The sequence below is a fragment of the Lepidochelys kempii genome, chromosome 2, assembly GCF_965140285.1.
Source record: "Lepidochelys kempii isolate rLepKem1 chromosome 2, rLepKem1.hap1, whole genome shotgun sequence".
NCBI lineage: Eukaryota > Metazoa > Chordata > Testudines > Cheloniidae > Lepidochelys > Lepidochelys kempii.
This window is the reverse complement of record NC_136381.1, coordinates 74,738,488-74,764,367: the sequence shown is the minus strand read 5'-3', so window position 1 is coordinate 74,764,367 and position 25,880 is coordinate 74,738,488. Positions and strand designations below refer to the sequence as shown.

The 25,880-nt window shown below is 40.4% G+C and overlaps 1 protein-coding gene across 4 annotated transcripts in view; it reads left to right on the top strand.

The window, feature by feature from the left end:
- Window positions 1–25,880, top strand: part of MAPRE2 (microtubule associated protein RP/EB family member 2) — a 171,062-nt gene that overhangs the window by 89,249 nt on the left and 55,933 nt on the right. For all 4 annotated transcript variants that reach the window (XM_073331254.2, XM_073331255.2, XM_073331253.2 and 1 more), the window contains one exon: window positions 13,768–13,895. In XM_073331254.2, coding sequence (XP_073187355.1) covers window positions 13,775–13,895 — 121 coding nt within the window. In that variant the 5' untranslated portion in view covers window positions 13,768–13,774. The remainder of the gene's footprint in view (window positions 1–13,767; window positions 13,896–25,880) is intronic.

Here is a 25,880-nt window from a genome sequence, read left to right as displayed (position 1 = left end):
AATAGGGTTTATTTTACCACTTACAGCAATAGCAGGTTTTTTTCTGCTGTTCCCTGATGTTGAAATCAACACTAGAGACTGCATTCTGAAGAATGTTGTACATTCTTCCCACAGCATCCTGCTTAACACCAGTGTTACTCCTTCCTTGTTGCATACTCTGTTCTTTCTCCCTAGTCACTTAACTCTACCACTCTACCCTAACCTTACCACTATAAAAACAAGCTAACAACAATCCAAGACTTCAACTCAAGTAACCATCTGCCTTTTGCACTGCAGCATTTTATTTGTGTAGGGACCAGGGGGCGGTTGAGAAACTAATTCTGTTTGTATCTGGCTGTGTGTATGTGCAAGGACACCGAGCAAGGCCATTTAGTTGAAGTGCCCAGATTCAAAAGCAAGGGCTGGTTGTTACTGGGCAGATTAGTGTTTTGCCATGAACCAGGAACTACGTTTCCATGGTGGGTGGAATCATAAATATTCATAATTTTGAGAACAGCCAGTCAGAGCCCAGGTAGGGAGAAGCTTTAAAATAGGAGTATGAGACCATCCAGGTGGGCTCAAAGGATGACCCTGAAGAGATACATGATGATGTCTCCTGGAGTCACAGGCCAGGTCCCAATGCCGGTGATGACTTTGCTGGTCTCTTGCATCTAGTAGCACAGCCCCTGGTTCTCTCACAGGATCGAGCCCTTAATACGATACATGACCTATTATGCCATATTTATAAAGCTTGAACTCAGAAATTAGATCTTCCCCCTCCCCCACCCCCACCCCGATTCATTCTTTGTATGCACAAGCATCCTTTGACTCAGAGTTTTTGATAGAGGCTTATGAATTCAGCCTATTTATTTTTTACTTAAATGTTTTAAGAGATTGTAATGAGTTTAGGCCTTAACATATTTTATATTAAATTTTAATTTTAAACAGGTCTATTGTTAGAAAGAAAAACTTATTATAATTTAAATAACAATCAAAACAATCCCATTTTTAAATTTAAAAATCCAAGGATTAAAATTTTAAAAAATCATTTTTTAAAATTTGTTTTTATCCATCCTGGTCCCAACATTAAAATTGATTCATTGTGCAGCTGCAACAAAGTAGGCTAATAGAATATTGGCCTGTATCAAGAAAAAAATTATTATATAAATGATGATGAGCAAACAGTTTTTTATAAAGGGCAGTTTATTCCACAAGGGAGTGTAGAGTCCAGTTTTGGCCACCCTATCTGAGGTTAATTTGGAAGTTATACAGTGTGTGCATTTGAAATGAAGGAATACTGTTAAGGGCAGTAATATCTCCAGAATGGGAATGAATTTTTAAGTTTAGAGAACATACTGGTAATATTTCTATAACCAGAATCAACTTTCCGAGTGCACCCACTGCAGCTGGAGAGAGTACAGCATAAAGCAACCAAATATGTGAGGAGAGTGACGCGACTGTTTTAGTCTTGGAAGAAAACTACTAAAGGTGACATGACTGAAGTTTTAAAACCAGATAAGTCATCTTATTAATATTGATCTATTTGAGGTTGCACAGACCAATAGCAGGAGTTCTCAGAGCTAGATTGAGGCCTCTGCTCAGACAATCGCATTCCTGGACTTCAGGAAAGCAGACTTCGACTCCCTCAGGGAACGGATGGCCAGGATCCCCTGGGGGACTAACTTGAAGGGGAAAGGAGTCCAGGAGAGCTGGCTGTATTTCAAGGAATCCCTGTTGAGGTTACAGGGACAAACCATCCCGATGAGTCGAAAGAATAGTAAATATGGCAGGCGACCAGCTTGGCTTAATGGTGAAATCCTAGCGGATCTTAAACATAAAAAAGAAGCTTACAAGAAGTGGAAGGTTGGACATATGACCAGGGAAGAGTATAAAAATATTGCTCGGGCATGTAGGAATGTTATCAGGAGGGCCAAATCGCACCTGGAGCTGCAGCTAGCCAGAGATGTCAAGAGTAACAAGAAGGGTTTTTTCAGGTATGTTGGCAACAAGAAGAAAGCCAAGGAATGTGTGGGCCCCTTACTGAATGAGGGAGGCAACCTAGTGACAGAGGATGTGGAAAAAGCTAATGTACTCAATGCTTTTTTTGCCTCTGTTTTCACTAACAAGGTCAGCTCCCAGACTGCTGCGCTGGGCATCACAAAATGCGGAAGAGATGGCCAGCCCTCTGTGGAGATAGAGGCGGTTAGGGACTATTTAGAAAAGCTGGACGTGCACAAGTCCATGGGGCCGGACGAGTTGCATCCGAGAGTGCTGAAGGAATTGGTGGCTGTGATTGCAGAGCCACTGGCCATTATCTTTGAAAACTCGTGGCGAACCGGGGAAGTCCCGGATGACTGGAAAAAGGCTAATGTAGTGCCAATCTTTAAAAAAGGGAAGAAGGAAGATCCTGGGAACTACAGGCCAGTCAGCCTCACCTCAGTCCCTGGAAAAATCATGGAGCAGGTCCTCAAAGAATCAATCCTGAAGCACTTGCATGAGAGGAAAGTGATCAGGAACAGCCAGCATGGATTCACCAAGGGAAGGTCATGCCTGACTAATCTAATCGCCTTTTATGATGAGATTACTGGTTCTGTGGATGAAGGGAAAGCAGTGGATGTATTGTTTCTTGACTTTAGCAAAGCTTTTGACACGGTCTCCCATAGTATTCTTGTCAGCAAGTTAAGGAAGTATGGGCTGGATGAATGCACTATAAGGTGGGTAGAAAGCTGGCTAAATTGTCGGGCTCAACGGGTAGTGATCAATGGCTCCATGTCTAGTTGGCAGCCGGTATCAAGTGGAGTGCCCCAAGGGTCGGTCCTGGGGCCGGTTTTATTCAATATCTTCATAAATGATCTGGAGGATGGTGTGGATTGCACTCTCAGGAAATTTGCGGATTATACTAAACTGGGAGGAGTGGTAGATACGCTGGAGGGGAGGGATAGGATACAGAAGGACCTAGACCAATTGGAAGATTGGGCCAAAAGGAATCTGATGAGGTTCAATAAGGATAAGTGCAGGGTCCTGCACTTAGGACGGAAGAACCCAATGCACAGCTACAGACTAGGGACCGAATGGCTAGGCAGCAGTTCTGCAGAAAAGGACCTAGGGGTGACAGTGGACGAGAAGCTGGATATGAGTCAGCAGTGTGCCCTTGTTGCCAAGAAGGCCAATGGCATTTTGGGATGTATAAGTAGGGGCATAGCGAGCAGATCGAGGGACGTGATCGTTCCCCTCTATTCGACATTGGTGAGGCCTCATCTGGAGTACTGTGTCCAGTTTTGGGCCCCACACTTCAAGAAGGATGTGGAGAAATTGGAGAGAGTCCAGCGAAGGGCAACAAAAATGATTAGGGGACTGGAACACATGAGTTATGAGGAGAGGCTGAGGGAGCTGGGATTGTTTAGCCTGCAGAAGAGAAGAATGAGGGGGGATTTGATAGCTGCTTTCAACTACCTGAAAGGGGGTTCCAAAGAGGATGGCTCTAGACTGTTCTCAATGGTAGCAGATGACAGAACGAGGAGTAATGGTCTCAAGTTGCAGTGGGGGAGGTTTAGATTGGATATTAGGAAAAACTTTTTCACTAAGAGGGTGGTGAAACACTGGAATGCGTTACCTAGGGAGGTGGTAGAATCTCCTTCCTTAGAGGTTTTTAAGGTCAGGCTTGACAAAGCCCTGGCTGGGATGATTTAACTGGGAATTGGTCCTGCTTCGAGCAGGGGGTTGGACTAGATGACCTTCTGGGGTCCCTTCCAACCCTGATATTCTATGATTCTATGTCAGAATCCAGGCTTTCATTTAATCATATATATATATATATATTTTTTTCTAGTTCTTATGGGTGCATTTGGGCGGGAAAGCTTGAAAACACAAACCTAACAGAAGACACATGGTGTGGGCTCAGTGCTGCCATCCCATTATAGCTCTGCTGAGATGGCATTGGCAGGAAGGGAAACTGAGGACTGTGTGGAATCCCCAGTTTTCAGGTGGTCTGTGGTGTTGGAAACCTGCCCAGCAGATGGTTGTTCTGTGGGTAGCCCCTGCCACCAGCTCCCCAAGTATCAGGGCCATGGTGCAGAGGTAAGACATTTAGGTGGTGGCTCTGGAATGCTTTAATCGGGCCCTGGGTGACATGACTATAATTTGAGAGATTATTCATGTAAGAAAAATCCAGAGATATATTAGAGAATGGTGGATAGGTGGAATCAAATAGCATTAATGTATTTAAATATATTAGAAGACCATATGAAACTACAGTTAGAAGTTAATTAAAGATTAGCTAATTAAAGTTAAATTTGTCCTTGCTGATCATGCCCCTGCCTCCTCGAAGTATAATGCAAGAGTGGCTATGAAATGGTTTGTAATGGAGTGCTCTTGATCCTTTTCAGGCACAAAACATTTTTAAAAGTTTAAAATAAGAATTTTAATCTTAGAAATGTTTGTCTTTTGAAATATGTAGGGTAGGAGGGTCAAGCAGTTCTAGATGTGAAGGGTTGGTCCTTGATCATCTCCTGGTTCTATGTAAGTAGAAGCTAAGAATAGAAAATATTTACTGTGCCCATCTCTCTGCCAATGAAAGAATGTTCCTTACAGGACACTTTCTAGTGTCCAGCCTAGTTTCAGATGTCTCAAGCAATTTCCCTGGGGAGGCTATTCCACAGTCTCATAGATCGCACTGTCATGAAGTTCTTCCTAACATTTAGGCTCAATTTTTGTGACTTTTATCCTGTTCCCTCTAGTCATTCCCTTTGTACCACTCTAAGTAGTTCCCCTTCTTCCTTGATGCTTACACTAATTGAATCTTCATAAATTGTTCTGTTCTTCACTCTTGCTTAGTTATTGCTTGAATGAGCTTTATACATAGTTAGCTGTTAGTAAGTATGTGGGGAGTTTGGAATCTGCTTAGGTCCCCAGTGAGGATGAGTATGTAGTGTTACGGTACCTTATCTTGAAGCCCACATACATGAGTGGTTCAGTAGGTCAGTGCTCTGAATATGCAAGTGAGAATCCTGCACAGGTCAAAAATTAAATTAATTGGGCGATTTCATCCTGCTTACTAGCTGAATCTTGTCCATCTGAAAACTACCCAGCAGTTAAACACCATGGGCAGTCTCTGGACTGAAATTGCAGAGTGAGAATTAAAGTTAGAACTGAAGGAAAGCCTGCACAGTCCCAGTCTTTTTAGAGTGGCTGTGTACCCACCACATCAGTGAAAGCCAGTGGCAGTGGCAGGTGCTCAGCATCTCTGAAAATGTGGGCTTAGGCATCTCAAGTTTTAGGCACCTGTAATTAAAGGCCAATTTTGAAAAGTGCCTGTTTTCCCATTGGTTAAATGGGGATAAAATCTTTATCTGTTTGTTAAAGCACTTTGAAATCTTCCGTACTGGTGAGAAGCATGATGTGTAACTGCTAATCGTCCTCTGCCCAGAACAAAAGATAATCTACTCATGGGTTGATCTGTTGTCTGCTGCATCCAACCCAGGAGTTTAATAAAGCGGCAATGTATTTATATCATGATACCTTTTGCTTTTTGTAAATGGCTCCACATATACAGTTGTATTGTCTTCATAAGTGTGCTTAGCAACTCTTTAATTTAAATAGGAGTTGAACAACTGTATCAAGAGAATCTAAAATCCAAAGTCTCTCTTGGTGGGTTCAAGCTTGGTTTCATTGGGGACCAACCACAGATTTGTTAATCTTCTCTTTCAAATTATTGCAGTCACAGATGATCAGAACTCATCCTTGGTGACCTATCTAAATTTTATGTACATTTTTAAAATTTTACAACTCAGATTTAATATAGGGAATGAATAATGTACAGATGTATAATGTGAAAAGAGCTGAAACAAGGGGAATCAAGCACCATTGCCAATGCCTAGCTCATTGAAAATTTTATAGATTTAATCTCATCCTTCTGGAAGAAAACATCAAAGGAGCAATTCAAGCTTAACTCTTTGGTGCTGAAGACTAGCTCAGTGGTAATATTTTAAATAAAGTCTGGCCAGTTTTGAAAGTGTTACCTCACTGACACTTTAAGCTTTGCCACATTAAATTCCTACCTTACGGCCAGTTCAGAAGTCCAACCGGGTATTGCTCCAACCGTCATTGTAAGACACCATTTTATATTGTATATTGTGAATTATTGGTTCCAAGCTGCTCAGATATATAAAAACATATACATCTCATACTTCTACCTTAAACTTTCCTGTTCCTGTCTTAATGAGTCTCTTTGGTCACTGCTACTGCTCTCCTCTCATAAGATGTGTGAGCTCTAGTGCATAAAGAAGATTGGGTGGTCCAAACCCCAATCATGTTTGTGAGCACAAGCTCCATTGCTGGATACATCACACAACTAATAAGAGTATAGACACTATTGGGGTGGGGATCAATTATTGTAAAGCTGATGCTTGTCTCTAAAGATTAGGACCCACATCCATTCAGGGCAAACTGCTGATAGCTGTCTTCCAGTACTATTACCTGAGCCAAACTTAGCTAAAACTACATTGGTGAAGGTTGATGTGGAAAGCTATCTATACAGATCAAATGCAGACACGTTCAATCCATGTTAATTCCAAAGATATGACAACATATTCATAGATTCCAAGGCCAGAAAGAACCACTATCTGACCTCTTGTATGGCACAGGCCGTAGAACTCTCCCCAAAATACCTTCTTGTGAGCTAGAGTATATCTTTAAAAAATAATAATAATCCAACCTTGATTTAAAAATTGACAGCGATGGAGAATCCAGCATGACCCTTGGTAAATTCTTCCAATGGTGAATTACCCTCAGTGTTAAAAATGTGCACCTTATTTCCAGTCTGAATTTGTCTAGCGTCAACGTCTAGCAATTGGATCATGTTATACCGTTATCTGCTAACTATTTAACTACAAACAGTGAATATGTAAATACATAAGCACTAAGAAACAGCACACAGTTTGTTGTTATGCATAAGCTGGGTCTAATATAGATTTGTCCGTACAGTTTTGAAGGTCTATCAAATATTGTATTTACTGAATTGCAGCAAAATACTGTAGTGGTAAAAAAACAGCAGGAAAAGGTATGGAGAAAGTAGCCAAAGAATGAAAAAAATTGTCAGTTTTCTGTGCAGAGGTGAGAGTGGAAACTCAAAATACATAAAATTCAAAGAAGCCATTGGACATGGCTTGGATTCTTTGAGGTGCCCTAAAGTGTTTTTAAGAACTACATCACTTGTATGAAATTTGTAACTTAATTTCTAATAATGCAAAGTATTAACTATACTTTCACAGTTGGCTCAGTGAATAAACTTAAAGCAAAATTATCTTTCAAGCAATAGCAAAATAATATAATGCGGGACTATTTATTGGGTTATTCTAAAGGTTTTGTCTCCAAAGCCCCAATGGGTTTGTATTGTCTGAACATTTTTAGATGAGCTTTTGGGACCTGGAAAACTTGTCTGAATAAAGTGGTATGCATTTTTCTATCTAGCAAACTGTTTGCTATTGTATAATGCTACACCTTGTGTAGTACTTAATTACATTTGGTCTCAAACCAATCATTGAGATCCAAACACCTTAATTTTTTTCTGGGTCAGAACATCATAGTTTGCTACAAAAATTAAGATGCTATTTATGTTTGGTAACACTTGAAAGTACAATGCACAGAGAATGACCTTCACTATTTTTAAAGGTTTGATGTATTGGCTAGGGTATGGAGAGAAGTATACCAAGTAAGAAGGGTGTTTTTCATCTTTGCAGATTTTATGGGTGATTGACTAGACCAGAGAATTTGTAATACCTGCTACATAATTCATTTCAGTTACAGGTTCTGTGACCTATGAGAAAATTCTGTGGTTTTTGGTTTTTGTTTTGTTTTTTGCAGTTGTTTTTGGTACAGGAATATGTTGTGGCTTGAAAATTGGAGAGTGCGCATCATATGTTGGCAGGATGTGCTGCAGCTTTTTGCCCAAATTGTGTCCAGAAATTGTTTTCAATACAGCGAGCCCCAGGAGGAGTATAATTGGCCTCTCTAATGATCAAAACTGAACACTGAATCTGTACATAATCTGTGTTAAGACAGCAGCAAAGGTCTAATCTTAAAACAACCTCTCTCCTCCATCCCCCCCAGTTCAGGATGACATCAATAATTTTTCTCCCATAGAAAAATGGCCAGAGTGAATCATAAGCTTCCCTGTTTTTCTGCTGCTTTGAGCTTTTTATTCTTTTGCAGAAGCTATTCATTTTAAATGGACTTCCCACACAGACCTGGGCAGACTCACTCATCTATATCTTGGCCTATTTGTTCATATCTTTTGCTTCAACAGCTTTGTTCTGAGAGCTTTCCTTTTATTCAAAATGTGTATCTTGGGTACTGTCAGGGGAGGACTTCTGGAATGATTTCCCTTGGCATTATTAGAATAAGATTTTCCCATTTTAACAGTCTTTTTATCCATTTATCCACAGATTTATCCTACTTCTAGCATCTACAAAAGTCCTCTGTCTGTTTCTTGAAAAATGATAGTTTCATACATTCCATAAAATGGGCAAACTAATTTGGAAGTACTCCTCACTTGTTTTATCCTTTATCTGGCCTCTATTACTGCTTTTGGCAGAAATAACTTCTGCTGCCAACAATTGTTTGCTTTTTAGGAAAAAAAAAAACATTGCTAAGTAAATATTTCACATTCAAAAAGTTCTCCCCAAATATAACTCGATGATGATTTCTCTTATCGGTCATAATTATCTGTAAGCATTTCTGGAACACTTTTATCATACCCTGTAATGTATATTGTGCCACACACAAATATCTAGTTTTGTTTTGGATCAGACTATGTATTATCAAGGGATATGCTAAACTAGTAAGACCCTGATCCATCAGGTTATTGTAAGCATGTGCATAACTTCAAGCACCTGATTAATCCTGATATTCTACTCTAGAATAAAAGACCTGTGACATAACTGTAGCTGGCCCAGGTCAGCTGACTGGGGCTTGGGTTGTAGGGCTAAACATGGCAGTGTAGACATTTGGGTTTGGTCTGGAGACTGGGCTCAGGACCCCACCCACGCTTGTGGGGTCCCAGTGCTCAGGCTCCAGCCTGAGCCCAAACACCTGCACAGCAATTTCCCAGCCCTGCATAGACGTACCCGAAGAGATCAATGAGACTCTCAAGTGCTTAGTTACTCATATGCATAAGTGTCTTGCTGAAACAGGGCTTGAATTAATAATATAATGTGAAAACTGATAAATATTAATTAGCAATTCTATGGATTTCAGTTTAAGGTTTTCATAATTGAAATGAATGACTCTTTTTTTCTAACTAGCACATTTTCTAACTCTTCACTGTAAGGTCTGTGAGCCGCAAATTTCTGCTCTGAACTTTTATGAAGTATGGGGTATGGAAGGCCCAAGATGGAGTTCCAGATCTAACTCGTATCTCTAGCTGTTGCTGAACATTGGTATTGTGGTTTTGCCTAAAGACTACAGTTAGGTTGGGTCCCATTGAACTAGGCATTGTGCAGACACACAATGAATGACAGTCCCTGTCCCAAAGAGCATACAGTCAAAAAGACAAACATAACAGGTCAACGATGCAAACAAGTGGGCATGGGAAAGGTTGGTGAGCCAGGGTAACAAACATAATAAAATCTGCAAGTTCTTAGTTGCTTGGTCAGTAGTTGTGAACACAGCTTTCTGCCTCCTTAGCCATTATGTTGCACTTTACTGAATGTATTTTAAATTTGGTTCAGACTCTCAAAAGATGAGCATGTTGGGTACTGTGCTCTTTAGAAAATTTGGCCCATGTTACATGTAGTGGATTGTTTTTTCCTGCATAGTTGTTGATTTATAGTAAGATAGTCTGTGTGAGCATCCATACAGAAAATGAGCACTGATTTAGAACACACTTACTTTAAATGTGATCTTACAACTAAGCTTTTCCTTTGTTTATTTAAAAAACCTCCTCTATTGGAATAAACTCCAGGGTGGTGTACAAAGAATTTAGTGGTACATTGTAAACTATTTCAAAAGAAGATATAAATAGGGTGACCAGGTGGCCCGATTTTATAGGGACAGTCCTGATATTTGGGTCTTTTTCTTATATAGATCCTTATAACCCCCCACTCCCGTCCCGATTTTTCACACTTGCTATCTGGTCACCCTAGATATAAAGGAAGATTCAGGAATGCAATACAGTATAAACCATTGCAAATAAAGGGCTTTATCATTGTGTTTGATTGAGTGGAAGTCGCTCTCCCGCAATGACTTCATGGAAAAATTCTATTTTAAAATGGGTCGTATTTAAAAACTGGCATGATATGGCCAAAAATATACATCTAGACTTGTAAATAGAAAATTGTCATCTCTTTAGTATTAACCTTGAGAAATTTGTGTTTGACCCCTGATTGTAATAAAATATTTTCTTACTATTGTACCAACACTATGCAAGTTACAGAGCTACTTCAGGGCATCCTTTTAAATTTCATGTTGTTAATTTCCTTGCACAGTTTTCCTTCTGTGGAGTTGTTCTTTCTGTGTAGTATAGCATGTAGCTCATGTTACCACTGTCACTGAAGGTAATAAGTGTTGTGGGTTTTTCTTTGGTATTGGCTTTTGGAAGAGTGCTATGATGGGTTTATTACTTTCTTCCTTCTTGACAGATGTATATTTGTCTAACTGTATTTCTGATGGGCTAAATTCGCTGGCCCCAAACTGCTGGTAATTGGAAAAACTAATGATTTTTTTTAAAAAAGAGTAGCTTAACGTATTAAATTTTCACTGAAGATTTCTTTGGCTATTTGTTTTTAGAGTCAACAGGTCAACTGTATTCTTTAATACTAAAACCACAGAGATGAAAATCTTTTTGATGTTTCTTTAGCTCAGAAAGGAGAAAAGAAATCCCACATGTCTCAGGGTTGGCAAAAATTAAGTTCAAATTTCAGGTAATGTTCAGTAACAGACACAAATTTATGCCTACCCAACCTCTCTTCAGTGCTGGCCTTGGGAGATAAGTTTCTAACAGGCCATAATAATGGGCCTTTAAAAGTAATCAGGCACTCTTTGTTGCTAAATCCTTGTCAATGCTCCTCATCTCAGTCCAGATGTTGAAAAATTGTTCCTGCTTTAATGTTTACCAAGTGAACAACCCTCGGCACCAGTGCAGTCGACACAACAATGGGACTACCCAGGTTTCACTGAGAGCATAATTTGGCAAATAGAACCTTTACTGTGTGTGTGTGTGTGTGTGTGTGTGTGTGTGTGTGTGTGTGTGTGTGTGTGTGTGTGTGTGTGTGTGTGTGTGTGTGTGTGTGTGTGTGTGTGTGTGTGTGTGTGTGTGTGTGTGTGTGTGTGTGAGAGAGAGAGAGAGAACCCAGCTTGACTCTCAGATCCAAGGCTGAATTTCAGGGCTGGCAGTTAAACTAGCAAACTGAGCATTTTCTATAAGGAATCACTGAGGCATAAGCAGTGGGTCCCCCACAAACCATCTTATTACTTCTAAGAATAAAATTTCACTTTTGCTGAAGATTTAAAGCAGTTTTGTGAGTTTCAGAGCTTCCAGTTCTGAAAATGTGGCAGGTTTCCAGTAGTCTAGCAATTAATATTCCCAGTTCTTTCAGAAATGTACAAATGATTGAGAAAAGAAAAGGAGGACTTGTGGCACCTTAGAGACTAACAAATTTATTTGAGCATAAGTTTTCGTGAGCTACAGCTCACTCCATCGGATGCATTGATTGAAGTGTACTCTAAAAATGGAGAAGAAACTGGAATTTTACAAATTTTACCAATGTCATCTTGAGGTGGTTCATTCTGTCTTGGTAAGGGGCAACTTACAAACCTTACTTTGAACAAGAATTCCTAGAACCACTTATTGGGATTAACAGGACAAACCATCTTACTCAGTAAACATCTTAAAGTATATTGAATATTACACTTCAAATATAAGTACTTCCAATTTACAAGATCCTTGTGACTTGTCACTTAAGTCAGGGTCCCTCTAACCCAGGATCTGTTATCTTTCCCAAACAGTATTCCCATTAGCACAGTCTCCTCAAAGATATCTATCTAAATTGCCCTGACCATCTCTCACTATCCCCAGGAACTGTTAAAGATTATGCATTAGCTCCAGTCTGGGCCATCTTCTGTTTCCTGGGCAACTCTGGCCTGGTCCCACTCTTCCCTAGACAGTTGTAGTTCATGTCTTGACTCATTACTGCTGTGGCTACCTTGGTAGCATTTTAGGCAAATCAAGCCAACATCAGTCCGCTTACCTCGGGTTTCCCACTAGATGTTGTTAGGTTGGATAGACTCCTGGGCACATTACAATAAATTCACTCATTTGAAAACTTGTTAACTCATGAATAATCTTTTAAGAAAGATGTGGAGCACTGCACAATTACAAATATGGGGAAATCTATAGTAAAGGTCCAGGGTGTATGGATATGTAGCAAGCTTTTCCAGTCTTCTTGTCTGCGAGGAAGCCTGTGCACGCCATTGATAGACAGCTCATCCATTTGGACATCCATGGAAATGTATATGTTTGTCTACATTATTCCATGGATTCTTGCTGATGGCAGGTTACTGCTACTTAGAGATTTTTTTAATTTACTGTCCGTTTTCTGTGACACATTATTTTGATTTTTGCAGGATAACATACCATACATTGTATTTTGGCATGGTTGTGACTCCTCCCATATTTCCCCAGAAAATACTTTGAGTGGCTATAGTATAGGCATATCCGCAGTATCTCAAATAGAAAGAATGGAATTTGGAGGCAAACTTTATAGTGAGCTGATATGTTTTTCAGCACAAAAGGAATGGTGGAAACATATTGCACTTAATTAAAAGAAATTTGAGGCATGAATCGGAAAAGAATTTGTCTCAGTCCCCTGTAGCTAACTGTATTGGGTCTGTAGAATTAACCAGAGTCAAAGTAGGAAAAGCTTATTTTTGTCAATAAAGCAAGAGAGAGCGCTCCAAATATGCTTAAGGAACATATATCATATTGAGTTAAAAGGTGCTAATTTTAGTCACCTTCATAAACAAAACCACACTTAAGCTTACAGCTTTTCTTTCTTTGCGTGTTTTTTCAAATTTTTTGTTTTCCATTACATTCCAGAGTATTCAAACTTTGTTTTATTTTACAATAATTGTCCTGAGCTGATGTCATGCTCATAACTATTATGATCTATGTAGTCTAGTATATTTATTATGTAGCACTTGTAGAACATCATACATCTTCAGCGTGCTTTATGTATATTAACTAATCACAGCACCTAGATAAGGAAACTTGTAGCTGGAGAAACTGATAGAGATATTAAATTACTGCAGAGTCACACAGCAGTAAGTGGCAAACAGAACTAGAACTTCAGAGTCTCGGCTCACTAGTCCTGATCAAATTCCTTTAGACCATGCTTTCTCTGAATTACCCTTCAGCTTTGCTCCTAGTAGATGTATGCTAAAAAGAATTGCCATCATCCTAGCTACCATCCTAACTAAATGCCACAAACTTTTGTATGATATTCTCTTCTTTAAAGTTTGCTCTTTGCCCTTCTGCTATAGTTGGCATAGGAGGGGACCTTTGGGAGATCACCCCTTGCCAAAGTGGGTTAGAAAATTTACGTGGAGTTAGCCTCCTTTCTCCAGAAAAGAGAAAAGGTGTGTTTAATGCAGGCTCTTTCTTACAGACTGTGCAGTTTTGTTTCCTTCACTAGCACTGATTGAAATTACATGAAACTTGCTCTTTTAAAAATGTATGTATCAAATAAATTCATTCAAATGTCAAGCAGATTTATTTATTTAACTTTTATTTTCTAGTTGGGGAATGGCGGTCAACGTGTATTCTACCTCTATAACCCAAGAGACTATGAGCAGACATGACATCATTGCATGGGTTAATGACATAGTAGCTTTAAACTACACAAAAGTCGAACAACTTTGTTCAGGTAAGATATTATTTTAAAATACTGTATATTCATAAAATGTTTGAACCTAAAAATCTGATTTGATGAAAATGTATACCTCTAATGCCTTCTGTGTCAGAGGATAGCTCTCCTGAGGGAAGACAGTCTGAAGAATATATCCAACCATGTGTTTTGTGTAGCTGAGTTAAAAATAACTTATGGAAGGATAAGGTTGTTTGGGGAAGCAAAATGAATGCAGAACACAAAGAGTCTAGATAAAGCTGCAGATAAAATCTAGTAATAAATATGATGATTAAGCAGCAAAGGAAAGGAATGCAATAGAGAGTGTCTGTATTAAATGCATAGTACAGTTACTGAAGAAAGCTTTAAAACGTTGGTGCAAAACTGGGAATTATATTATCTGAAAAGTGACAACCTTAGTGAAAGCAACATTATACACTAATGCAATGGTGGGTACCCAGATGAATAAAATACGCCAAGGGTTATTCACCAGTGGTAAGTGTCCTGAAATTCTTGTTGGAGGGCACACAAAAAATCACAGAAAAGTGGTGATGTGAAATGAAGTGGGACATAATCCGTTTGAAGAAAGCATCATTTAACTGCTGCAAGGTGTTCCTACAGTGTGCCAGGCACATCTGCTTATTTCCACTGCATCTATGACAGGCCCTTGCTGTAGGCAATGCAGTCAATGAGATCTAGGAATAGAGAAGATGTTTTGAGGAACTCCATGATTTAATAAAAGTAGAGGTTGCAAACTGTCTGTAAAACAGCAGGTTCTGTAACTAGGTGGCAGCTAGGAAAGTGGAAGTTATGGGCAGTGAGCGGTGTCACTTGCATCATGGCTTCTGTTTGTAGTTTTTCAAAATGAAAAGTGTTTCTGTGAAGGAGATCTAATAAGATCATTGCTCCAAACTCTTTACCTGGCATGCTGTGACTTCATATCTGCTAAGACAGTGCCTTGGGGGTTCAGGACAACTGAATCCATGTAACCACTTCATCAAAAATTAGATCTGTTGACCAAGTTGAAATTTTATTGTAAGAATGATCCATGTTAGACATTTAATTTTTACTTACCACTTCTTCTGTAGATGTCCATCTCAGTCAGATTTTCATGAAAGATATGGTAAATCGTGTCCTCCAAAATGCTAGCTTTCTGGGTACTGGAACAAATGATTGAACAATTGTTTTGTAAGTACCTAGAGGATAATAGGATTATAAGTAATAGCCAGTATAGATTTGTCAAGAACCTCTGACAGGATTACTAGCCCAGTGGATGGGGGGTGGGGGGGGGGAAGGGAAGGGAAAGATCCAGGTCTGATATAGCTTGATTTTAGTAAGGCTTTGACAGAGTCCCACGTGACATTGTCATAAGCAAAGTAAGGAAATGTGATGTAGATAAAATTACTATAAGGTGATGCATAATTGAGTGGAAGACCATACTCAAAGAGTAATGATCAAGGGTTCATTCTCAAACTGGGGTGATGTTATCTAATGGGGTCCCGCAGAGGTCTATCTTGGGTCATGAACTAGTCAATATTTTTCTTAATGCCTTGGATGATGAAGTGGAGGGTATAGTTATAAAATTTGTTAGTGACACCAAGCTGAGAGGCATTGCAAGCACTTGGTAGGATGAGATTAGTCCAACAATCAACAAGATGAAATTCAGTGACAACAAGTGCAAAGAACTACACTTAAGAAAAAAAAAATCAAATCCCCAACTACAAAATGGGGGAATAACTGGGTAGGCAGTAGTACCTTTGAAAAGAATCTGGAGGTTACAGTGGATCACAAATTGAGTGAGTCAACAATGTGATGCAATTGTGAAAAAAGCTAGGCTAGTTCTGGAGTGTATTGATAGGAAGGTTGTATGTAAGACATGGGAGGTAACTGTCCCACTGTTCTTGGCAGTGGTGAGGCCTTAGCTGGAGTACTATGTCCATTCTGGGAACCACGCTTTAAGAAAGATGTGGACAAACTGGGGAGATCCAGAGGGGAGAGTAACAAAAAAAAAGGTTAGAAAATATGACCTCTGAGGAAAGCTCTAAAAAACTAAGCATGTTTAGTCTTGAGGAGGACTTAATAAGTCTACAAATATGTTAAGGGCTGCTACAAAGAGGATGGTGATCAGTTGCTCTTCATGTATACTGAAGGTAGGATAAGAAGTAATTGGCTTAATTTGCAGCAAGGGAGATTTAGGGTAGATATTAAGGAAACTTTCCAACTGTAAGGATAGTTAAGCTCTGGAATATGCTTCCAAGAGATGTGGAATCCTCATCCCTGAAGGTTTTTAAGAATAGGTTGTACAAATGCCTAACAAGGATGGTCTAGATATACGTGGCAGTGGGGTAGACAAGATGACCTCAAGAGCTCACAGCCCTACATTTCTGTGATTCTAAATTATCTGAATATAAGCTCCACAGAGCAGTCAAAACAATCCAAAACTGATATGAAGGAACAACCCATCCACTTGCAGAAATCTGTCCTCTTTCCGTACATAAGCAAATTTCACTACAGGACTTGTGAAAGTCGTGTTGATACAGTACAGGTCAGTGTAACTAATATAGCTGCTAAACATAAGATGACTAGTTTAAAATATTGCATCATAGCATGTTGTTTTTGCTGAACCGAGATCATCTTGGGTTGGTTTTTTTTGTGAGTGTCTAGTTGAAGCAAAACCACTATACCTAGCTGGTGTTTTAATTAAGTTCCATACATTTGTCTGAGTATTGGTTTTGGCAAATTGTTTCTAAGTATTGGCATCTAAACATATAATATGACGCAATAAGGTACATGAGGATAGACGCCTTCTCCCACAACTACCAGCATTTTTCACGATTTAAGACAGGAAGCATAGTGGACAGGATGAGCTATTGATTTGTTCCTGTATGACCATTCAAATACTTCTGAAATGTCTAAAGTTAAGCTTTGAAGCTAATACCCCATCATCTCGAATGTTTGCAGACTTAAATAAAAGCTTTCATGATATAATTCCATAACCAAAAAGGAAAAATAGTTGATAAAAAAAACTTAAATGTGGAGAATGCAGTGAAAGTTAGAGATCTTAAATCTCTAAATCTGGATTGTCCATAGTTGGCAGGAAAAATGCTATGAATTCATTGTCTTGTTTTACTACATGAGACGTTCTCATAGGACCTCTTTCTGTGTCTTCAAGCAAGGATTTTAGGGTGTATCATGGGAGGAATTGAAAAAAGGCTGCTTTATCAGAGTTCTCATTCCCACCTTTTCCGTACTTAGTATTAAATGAAATCTAGGATTGTATTAACTTTCAGATTCTATCTTTGTATATTTTTTTCCATTCTCCCATGTTATTTTTATAGTCAAACATTGATAGACCAAATTGCTTTACATTTATTTACCGATTCAATTTGAGATTTTAGCTTTATATTTTTTTTCTCAGGCATTCTTATTCTACTCCCTAAATGCTCCAATCCAGAATCCATTCAAGGTTTCAATCTTGCAATTTTTGGTGTGAGAGTGTGTCCAAGTTTCTACAGGTTTCAGAGTAACAGCCATGTTAGTCTGTATTCGCAAAAAGAACAGGAGTACTTGTGGCATCTTAGAGACTAACCAATTTATTTGAGCATAAGCTTTCGTGAGCTACAGCTCATCGGATGCATACTGTGGAAAATACAGAAGATGTTTGTTTTTATACACACAAAGCATGAAATAATGCGTGTTTATCACTACGAAAGGTTTTCTCTCCCCCCACCCCACTCTCCTGCTGGTAATAGCTTATGTAAAGTGATCACTATCCTTACAATGTGTATGATAATCAAGGTAGGCCATTTCCAGCACAAATCCAGGTTTTCTCCCCCCTCCCCCCCCAAACAAACCCACTTTCCTGTTGGTAATAGCTTATCTAAAGTGATCACACTCCTTACAATGTGTATGATAATCAAGGTGGGCCATTTCCAGCACAAATCCAGGTTTTCTTCCCCCCTCCCCCCCCCCCCCAAAAAAAAAAGTTTCTACAGTCAAAAAAGATCTCAGTGTCTGAAATATTGACACTGATACAGGTTCTTGCAAACAATTTTCATAATGTGGACCACAACAGGCTGATGGACACTTCCCTTGCCATTTTTGATTTCACAGACCCGTCTCCCTGTCCCCTCCTCCACCCATGTTGTTAAAGAAAATTCCTGTGGCAGCTACAGTGATTGTTTACATGGCAAAGTAATATTAAGGAAGCACTTGCTGTATTTTTTTAGTTGTCTTTTAATGCAGTTTAGCAGATACAAGCAAGGAGGCAAGCTAGCATCCTGTGACCAGCGAGCTGTCTGTGGACCACCAGCAAGGGCTGCATGGACCACAGTTTGAGAACGGCTGATCTAATTCATTCATTCTAACATTATTTTGGCCATCGTTCCTAATGCATTTGCAACCTTCATGCAGTTTAACATTAGTTTCCATAAAATATGAGCATTTCTGGAAGACTTCAAAGGGAAGGAGGATGTGGGAAACTTTGTAACACTTGGAAGCATTTCACAGTATTCTAGTGAGTTACAGAGCGACTAAGATAACTGGATTTTATCTCCTAATAAAAAACTGTAAGGGTGTTTTGCTTTCTTTAATAATAATAATAATAATTAATAAAAAAGCATTACGTTTTGTATTGCAGTCTTATGCATTTTCAGTTTGTGCTCATTTTTGGCAGCAAGAAGCAATCCAAATGCCAGAAAAAGCTAACTACAGGGTCAAACTTAAAAAAAAAAAAAAAAAAAAAAAAAAAAAAAAAGGAAAAATCATCAACTGTTTGAGTGCAAAACACTAAAGCCCCGTTTTGTAGAATGATGAACATCCTTGGCTCCTACTGATGCCAGCTGAAATGATGGCACTCAGGTCCTGCACACACTGGAGTAAAGCATATACTTCAGAGACAGTTTTAAACATTTTGAGTATAAAGGAAAAACAATAGGATGACACTGTGCCTTTAGGTACGCTTTTGAGTTCTAAATAAATATTGCAGTGAAAAGCTTCAGGTGACCATTTTTAATGGAAGGAAGAACAGCTAAGGCCACTGGATTCTTTCTTCATTTTTCATTGCTGTTAAGTAGTTAAGGAGTGGCATTAAGAGTGTATGTACTATAGAGAGACGAGTTTGTTTCCCAGTAGCTGGTTAGATGAATAGAGCTAGGATGAGAAGCAGCAAAGGAAGAGGCTGCTTTTACAGTTGCACAGTATTTGTATTCATCTTGAGTCTTGGCTGTGTTTTTGTCCTTGCTAAGTAGGTCGAGTGCAGTGTAGTGTCCCCTGTGCTTTCAGAATGCCTGCTGTAGTAGTGATGTGCCAAAAGGACTGGTTAGGGATTAATTCAGCCCTGGAGAATCTAAATTTAGTCTGCAGCTCTGATAATTTAGCTTTGACAACATAGACAAGGAACACTCTCTAAAATATAAAAGCCTTGGAATTATCTTAACTTTGGGTGGTGCTGGTGGGGAGGGTATTTAGTCATTCTTGGTCTCTAGCCAAAAAGGTTGAATTGGTTTTGCATTTGATTGTTGAGCTGAATATGAAAATGTATATCTTCAACTGCACGTGTCATTATAGCATGTCAATCTACTGTCATAATGTTCTCCTAAGGATCTAGAGCACTGTAGACTGTCATTCCTCTATACCAAACAAAAAAACCTAACCGGTTTTAATGCATTGGGATCCCTAGACGTAGCAGCCTTATTTCTAAGTTACATTAGTTCAAATAGAAGGCCAACTTCATTGTCATACTTTTCCCAAGGGTCAAGTTATTTTTGTAATGAGTAAAAATAGGTTTTAAATAAGATTTATAACTAATCTGTCTTGACTAAAATTGTTTTTCCTCCATGGTGTATGCATAGTTGATTGAGTTTTTCTGTTATAAGATCGCTTGTGAATGTATTGCTGTGGTATTGGAATGTGTTTTCTAAATGAGTCATGCAAGGCTATATGAAAATAGAGAGGACTTGTATATAAATGAATTATATATGTATGTATACATGCGTGTGTATAAAATAGGTAATTCTCTACCTTGTCTTTAGTGAATGCCAGACCACATTGTAAAACCAACACACAGTTTGACATTTGGAATTTTTATACCATGGCACTTGTCTTCACTATGGTATCTGCAAAGTCTTGATCAGGAAACTTTTATTTCAAGTGATGAATGGTTTGGTTAATATGTGTTTTCTTTGCTTGACTGTTGATATAAGTCCCTTCCACTCTGAGGACATTTCTCCTCACATTGCAGATACAATTGTTGGTACTCAAACTGTTTGCTTTGTTTGCTTTGATGAGCTATTACCAGCAGGAGAGTGAGTTTGTGTGTGTATGGGGGTGGGGGGGATGTGAGAAAACCTGGATTTGTGCAGGAAATAGCCCAACTTGATTGTCATGCACATTGTGTAAAGAGTTGTCACTTTGGATGGGCTATCACCAGCAGGAGAGTGAATTTGTGGGGGTGGGGTGGAGGGTGAGAAAACCTGGATTTGTGCTGGAAATGGCCCACCTGATGATCACTTTAGATAAGCTATTACCAGCAGGACAGTGGGGTGGGAGGAGGTATTGGTTCATATTCTCTGTGTATATATAAAGTCTGCTGCAGTTTCCACGATATGCATCTGATGAAGTGAGCTGTAGCTCACGAAAGCTTATGCTCTAATAAATTGGTTAGTCTCTAAGGTGCCACAAGTACTCCTTTTCTTTTTGCTTTGTCCATGGATGCAGAGTAACATCTGAATAGGACAAAAATTAGGTCATTACAGCGAGGGTCACTTCTGGAGGTTTTGGATGTGTTGGGAGAATTTCATGCTGCCTTCTGTACTTTGGATCTTTGTCTCTCCTGACTTGTGGAGTCCAGTGGGGAAGTACGAGATCCTCCATCTCCTTTGAGTAGGGCAGGATGCCAGTTGCTTTAAAAGAAGTACATGTTGGTCCTCTGTTCAAAGAAAGTTTCTTGCCACTGACAATCCATCCAACTACTACCAAGTGTTTTCAGCATAATACTCAACTTTATGACAGGTTTCAGAGTAACAGCCGTGTTAGTCTGTATTCGCAAAAAGAAAAGGAGTACTTGTGGCATCTTAGAGACTAACCAATTTATTTGAGCATGAGCTTTCGTGAGCTACAGCTCAGTTCATCGGATGCATGCCGTGGAAACTGCAGCAGACTTTATTTATACACAGAGAATATGAAAAAATACCTCCTCCCACCCCACTGTCCTGCTGGTAATAGCTTATCTAAAGTGATCATCAGGTGGGCCATTTCCAGCACAAATCCAGGTTTTCTCACCCTCCACACAAATTCACTCTCCTGCTGGTGATAGCCCATCCAAAGTGACAACTCTTTACACAATGTGCATGACAATAAAGTTGGGCCATCTCCTGCACAAATCCAGGCTCTCTCACCCCCTCACCCCCCCACCAAAAACCACACACACAAACCCACCATCCCGCTGGCAACAGCCCATCCAAAGTGACCATTCTCCCTACAATGTGCACAATCAAGGTGGGCCATCTCCAGCACAAATCCAGGCTCCCCCCCACCCACACACAAACCCACTCTCTCGCTGGCAATAGCTCATCCAAACTGACCAGTCAGTTTGGATGAGCTACCACCAGCAGGAGAGCGAGTCCGCGCGTGCATGGGGGTGGGGGGGGGGGGGGATGCGAGAAAACCTGGACCTGTGCCGGAAATGGCCCACCCCAACCACGCACATCGCAGGGAGAATGGCCACCCCGGATGGGCTATCACCAGCAGGAGAGTGAATTTGTGTGGGGGGGTGGGGGGTGAGAAAACCTGGATTTGTGCTGGAAATGGCCCACCTGATGATCACTTTAGATAAGCTATTACCAGCAGGACAGTGGGGTGGGAGGAGGTATTTTTTCATATTCTCTGTGTATATATAAAGTCTGCTGCAGTTTCCACGGCATGCATCCGATGAAGTGAGCTGTAGCTCACGAAAGCTCATGCTCAAATAAATTGGTTAGTCTCTAAGGTGCCACAAGTACTCCTACTCAACTTTATATTTCTCATGCCGCCCACAGGGGGCTGCTGAATGTTGTTCTCCTTGTGTCTGGAACCACACTACTTGAGACAGCCTTTCCCCCAGAGGTTATTTTGCCACAATGGAAAATCAGTGGAGGTGCTTGAACTAAAACTCCTTCAGTGTTAACATAAAGGGACGTGTCAGCCAGGCTCTTCTGTGGGGAAACCTCAACTTTAGAATCTACTCCCCTAATACTTCCTTTGGTCTGATGCATACAAATGTGTTTACTTTCAGAGCATGCTGTAAAGACCATGTTTGAGCAGGGCCCTAGCGTAAATTAATGTTCATGAAAAACGCATCACGGACTGTTAAATCTGGTCTGCCCCTGTGAAATCTGGTGTGTTGTGTGCTTTTAGCCTATACTATACAATTTCATGGGGGAGACCAGCATTTCTCAAATTGGGGATCCTGACCCAAAAGAGTTGCAGGGGGGGTCGCAGTATTGCCACCCTTACTTCTGCACTACCGTCAGAGCTGGGCGGCCAGAGAGAGGTGGCTGTTGACTGAGGGCCCAGCTCTGCAGACAGCAGCACACAAGTAAGGGTGGCAATACCATACTATGCCATCCTTACTTCTGCGCTGCTGCTGGCAGTTGGTCTGCCTTCAGAGCTGGGCTCCTGGCTAGCAGGCACCGCTCTCCAGCTACCCAGCTCTGAAGGTAGAGCCGCCACCAGCAGCAGCGCAGAAGTAAGGGTAGCAGTACCGCAACCATCCCTACAATAACCTTGCAGCCACCCCCAACTCCTTTTTGGGTCAGGAACCCCTACAATTACACCACCATGAAATTTCACATTTTAATAGCGGAAATTTATGATTTTTAAAATCCTATGACTGAAATTGACCAAAATGGACTGTGAATTTGGTAGGGCCCTTCTTATGAGCAAGGCTGAGGGTGGCTGGGGTGAAGTTTACTTGAGGATTCCACAAGTGGGAAGAAGTGTGATTTGCTCTCTTGTCATTGTATACAGGAGGGGAATGTGCTTGTTTTGCTTTAACATTTTTTCAATGTATTTTTAATTGATGGAAAAGGATACATAAATATTTGGGTACATGTTGCTTAATGTATTTATTTTAAGCCAAATAAATAAGATTCCTGTGTACACACTATGAAAGCCTGTGCTGTGGGACCCTTTTAGACCAGTTGTTCCCAAACATTCGGTTGGCAATGCAGGCAGAACTGAAACATATTTCAGCATTGTTCTCTAATCACACTGCAGCTCTGCAAAGTGAAGGCTGTAATGTGACTTGAAAACATGATTAAAACATAGTTTGATCCTGTCTGCGCTGTGAAACTGAACCATGTTTTTAAGGCACTACCATACTGTATTGAGGTCCTGCTACACTGAGAGTCTACTGTGTAAGTGACTCCTTAATGTTTTCCGTATGATGTTTAGCATTAGAGTACAATGGATGTTGACAATCAGTTTTTAAGACCATGTGCAGAGCTTCATGAGAGACCTTGCCAAGCAGCTACTCATAAACTCTAAACAGACACCAGTTATTTTCTTTCATGGGCATTAATAGTAATTCAGCAAAAACTCACAAGGAATAAAATTTTAAAAATAAAAAGGCTTTGCATATTTCTGTTAAAATTATTTGTTTCTTCTCAAACTGTCACTTTTAAAGTTAAATTGACTTTTACCCATGTGAAGCTTTTCATTACTTGTCCTTTATTTATTAAATTTAGCTTAGAATGATCATGGAACACATTATGTCCAGAGCAAAATGCTTAAAATGAGTTTTTAGACAGGAGAAGATTTAGGAAAAACAAATTTAATATAATGAATTCCGAATAAGTATTACTGATCCTGAAATACTGAATAAGCACAGCAGTTAGGGTTGCCAGCTGTCTGGTTTTCAGCTGGGGTGGGGCTGGCAGGCTCCGTACCCGGCTCCATGAGGCTTCCCAGAAGCAGCAACGTGTCCCTCGGCTCTTAGGTGGAGGGCCAGCTGGGAGGCTCCGCACACTGCCCCCGCCCTAAGCACTGACTCTGCAGCTTCCATTGGCCAGGAGCCACGGCCAATGGGATCTGCAGGGGTGGCGCCTACGGGACGAGGCAGCGCGCACTGTGCAGAGCCGCCTGGCCGCCCTTACGCTTAGGAACTGAGGGACATGTCGCTGCTTCTGGGGAACCCCCCGAGGTAAGCACCATCCACAACCCTCTCCTCGCACCTCCTCCTGTCCCCCAACCCCCTGCCCCAGCTCTGAGCTCCCTCCTGCACCAAAACTCCCTCCTGGAGCCTGCACCTTATACCTCCTCCCAACTGCCTGCCCCAACCCTGAGCCCCTCATTTCTGGCCCCACACTGGAAACTGCACCCCCAGCACAGAGCCCATACTCGTTCTCACACGCCAACTCCCTGCTCCAGCCCAGAGCCCTCTCCCACACTCTGAACCCCTAGGCTCCACCTAGCCCAGAGCCCCCTTCTGCACCCAAACCCCTCATCCCCAGCCCCACCCCAGAGCCAGCCTGCCCTAGCCTGGAGCCCCCTCCCACACCCTGAACCCCTCATTTCTGGCCCCACCCCGGTGCCCTCACCCCCTCTTGCACCTCAACCCCCTGCCCCAGCCTGGTGAAAATGAGTGAGTGAGTGATGGAGGGTGGAGAGATGGAGTGAGTGGGGGCGGGGCACGGGTCGGCCTCAGGGCAGGGGGCCGGGCAAGGGTGTTTGGTTTTGTGCGATTAGGAAGTTGGCAAGCCTAACAGCAGGGTATTTTTGTTTGTTTTTTTTTAACTGACTGCCTGAGGCTAACACACCATTTAAGGAAAGACGAGTTTGAGGTCTTACAATCCAGAATACATTATTTCATTCAGGTGTTCAGTGGATACCTGGTTGCATCACAACACAAACTCTTAGACATATGGGGTTGGATTTTCAGAAGCACCTATGTGATTTAGAAGCATGTCTTATTAACCTGTGCTCCTAAGTCACTTAGGTGTTTTTGATGTGCATTCAATAACTTCTATTACTCCATGGGGACTGCATGCATCATAATAAATTCCTAAACATATGGATACATTTAGCATGACTTTTCCATGCTACTAGTGCCAAAGATGTTTTAAAAAGCATCATAAGAGTGGCATGAAGGTGCATAGGAATAGATGAAACATTCCATTAAGCCTCTTCAAAACAAAACTAAACTTGCTTTTTCTCAAAATTCTTAGTTTACTAAATCTTATCTAAAGACAAAAAGTTAATGCCTAACGTACTGTTTAGCCATTGAAAATAGGAACATTAAAATCATGTTCAGGGAAGCAATTCTAGGAAGTCTAAAAATATGAAACTTAAGCCTCAAGTGCTATGTAGCTCTAAAACAGTCATTGCTGTACTCTGCAGTTGTTTTTGTTCTCACCGAAACTATTATGTCATGCATGCTCATTACAAGATGCTTCTTTTTGACCCATCAGTGAACACACAAGGTGTGTCCCTTCCCATCAATGTTAACACCCATAATTTTTATGGACTGAAGTGTTTAATGACTAATATATATAAAATTAATGCTGGGCTTTCATTTTTAATGTATTACTTTGTGAGTTCAGTGCCCATTTTCTTCTCCCAATAAAGCATAAGGATTATCAATCTTAAGTTTTGTATCTACATGGTCAGATTGTTACAACTTCATTGTTATAATTTGCAGGGGTTTGCATCTAATTTCGTTTTTTTTAATTTATGGAATAGCTGAGAAATCTTTAAAGAAAAAACCTCTTAAGTATCCAGTTTATTAGTAGACTATGTGGAGATACTTAGGCACAGATTTTTAAAGCCATGTAGGCATTGCTATGCTCATTGTTGTAATACCTAACTGATTTAGAAGCCTCAATCGATTTTCAGAATGGATTTAGGCACATAGGAGCCTAAATCCCATCAACTGTCAATGGGTTTTAAGGCTCCTGAGTGCCGAAATCCACTTCAAAAATAGATTTAGGGTCTTAAATGAGTTAGGCACAGCAACACCTAAATGCCTCC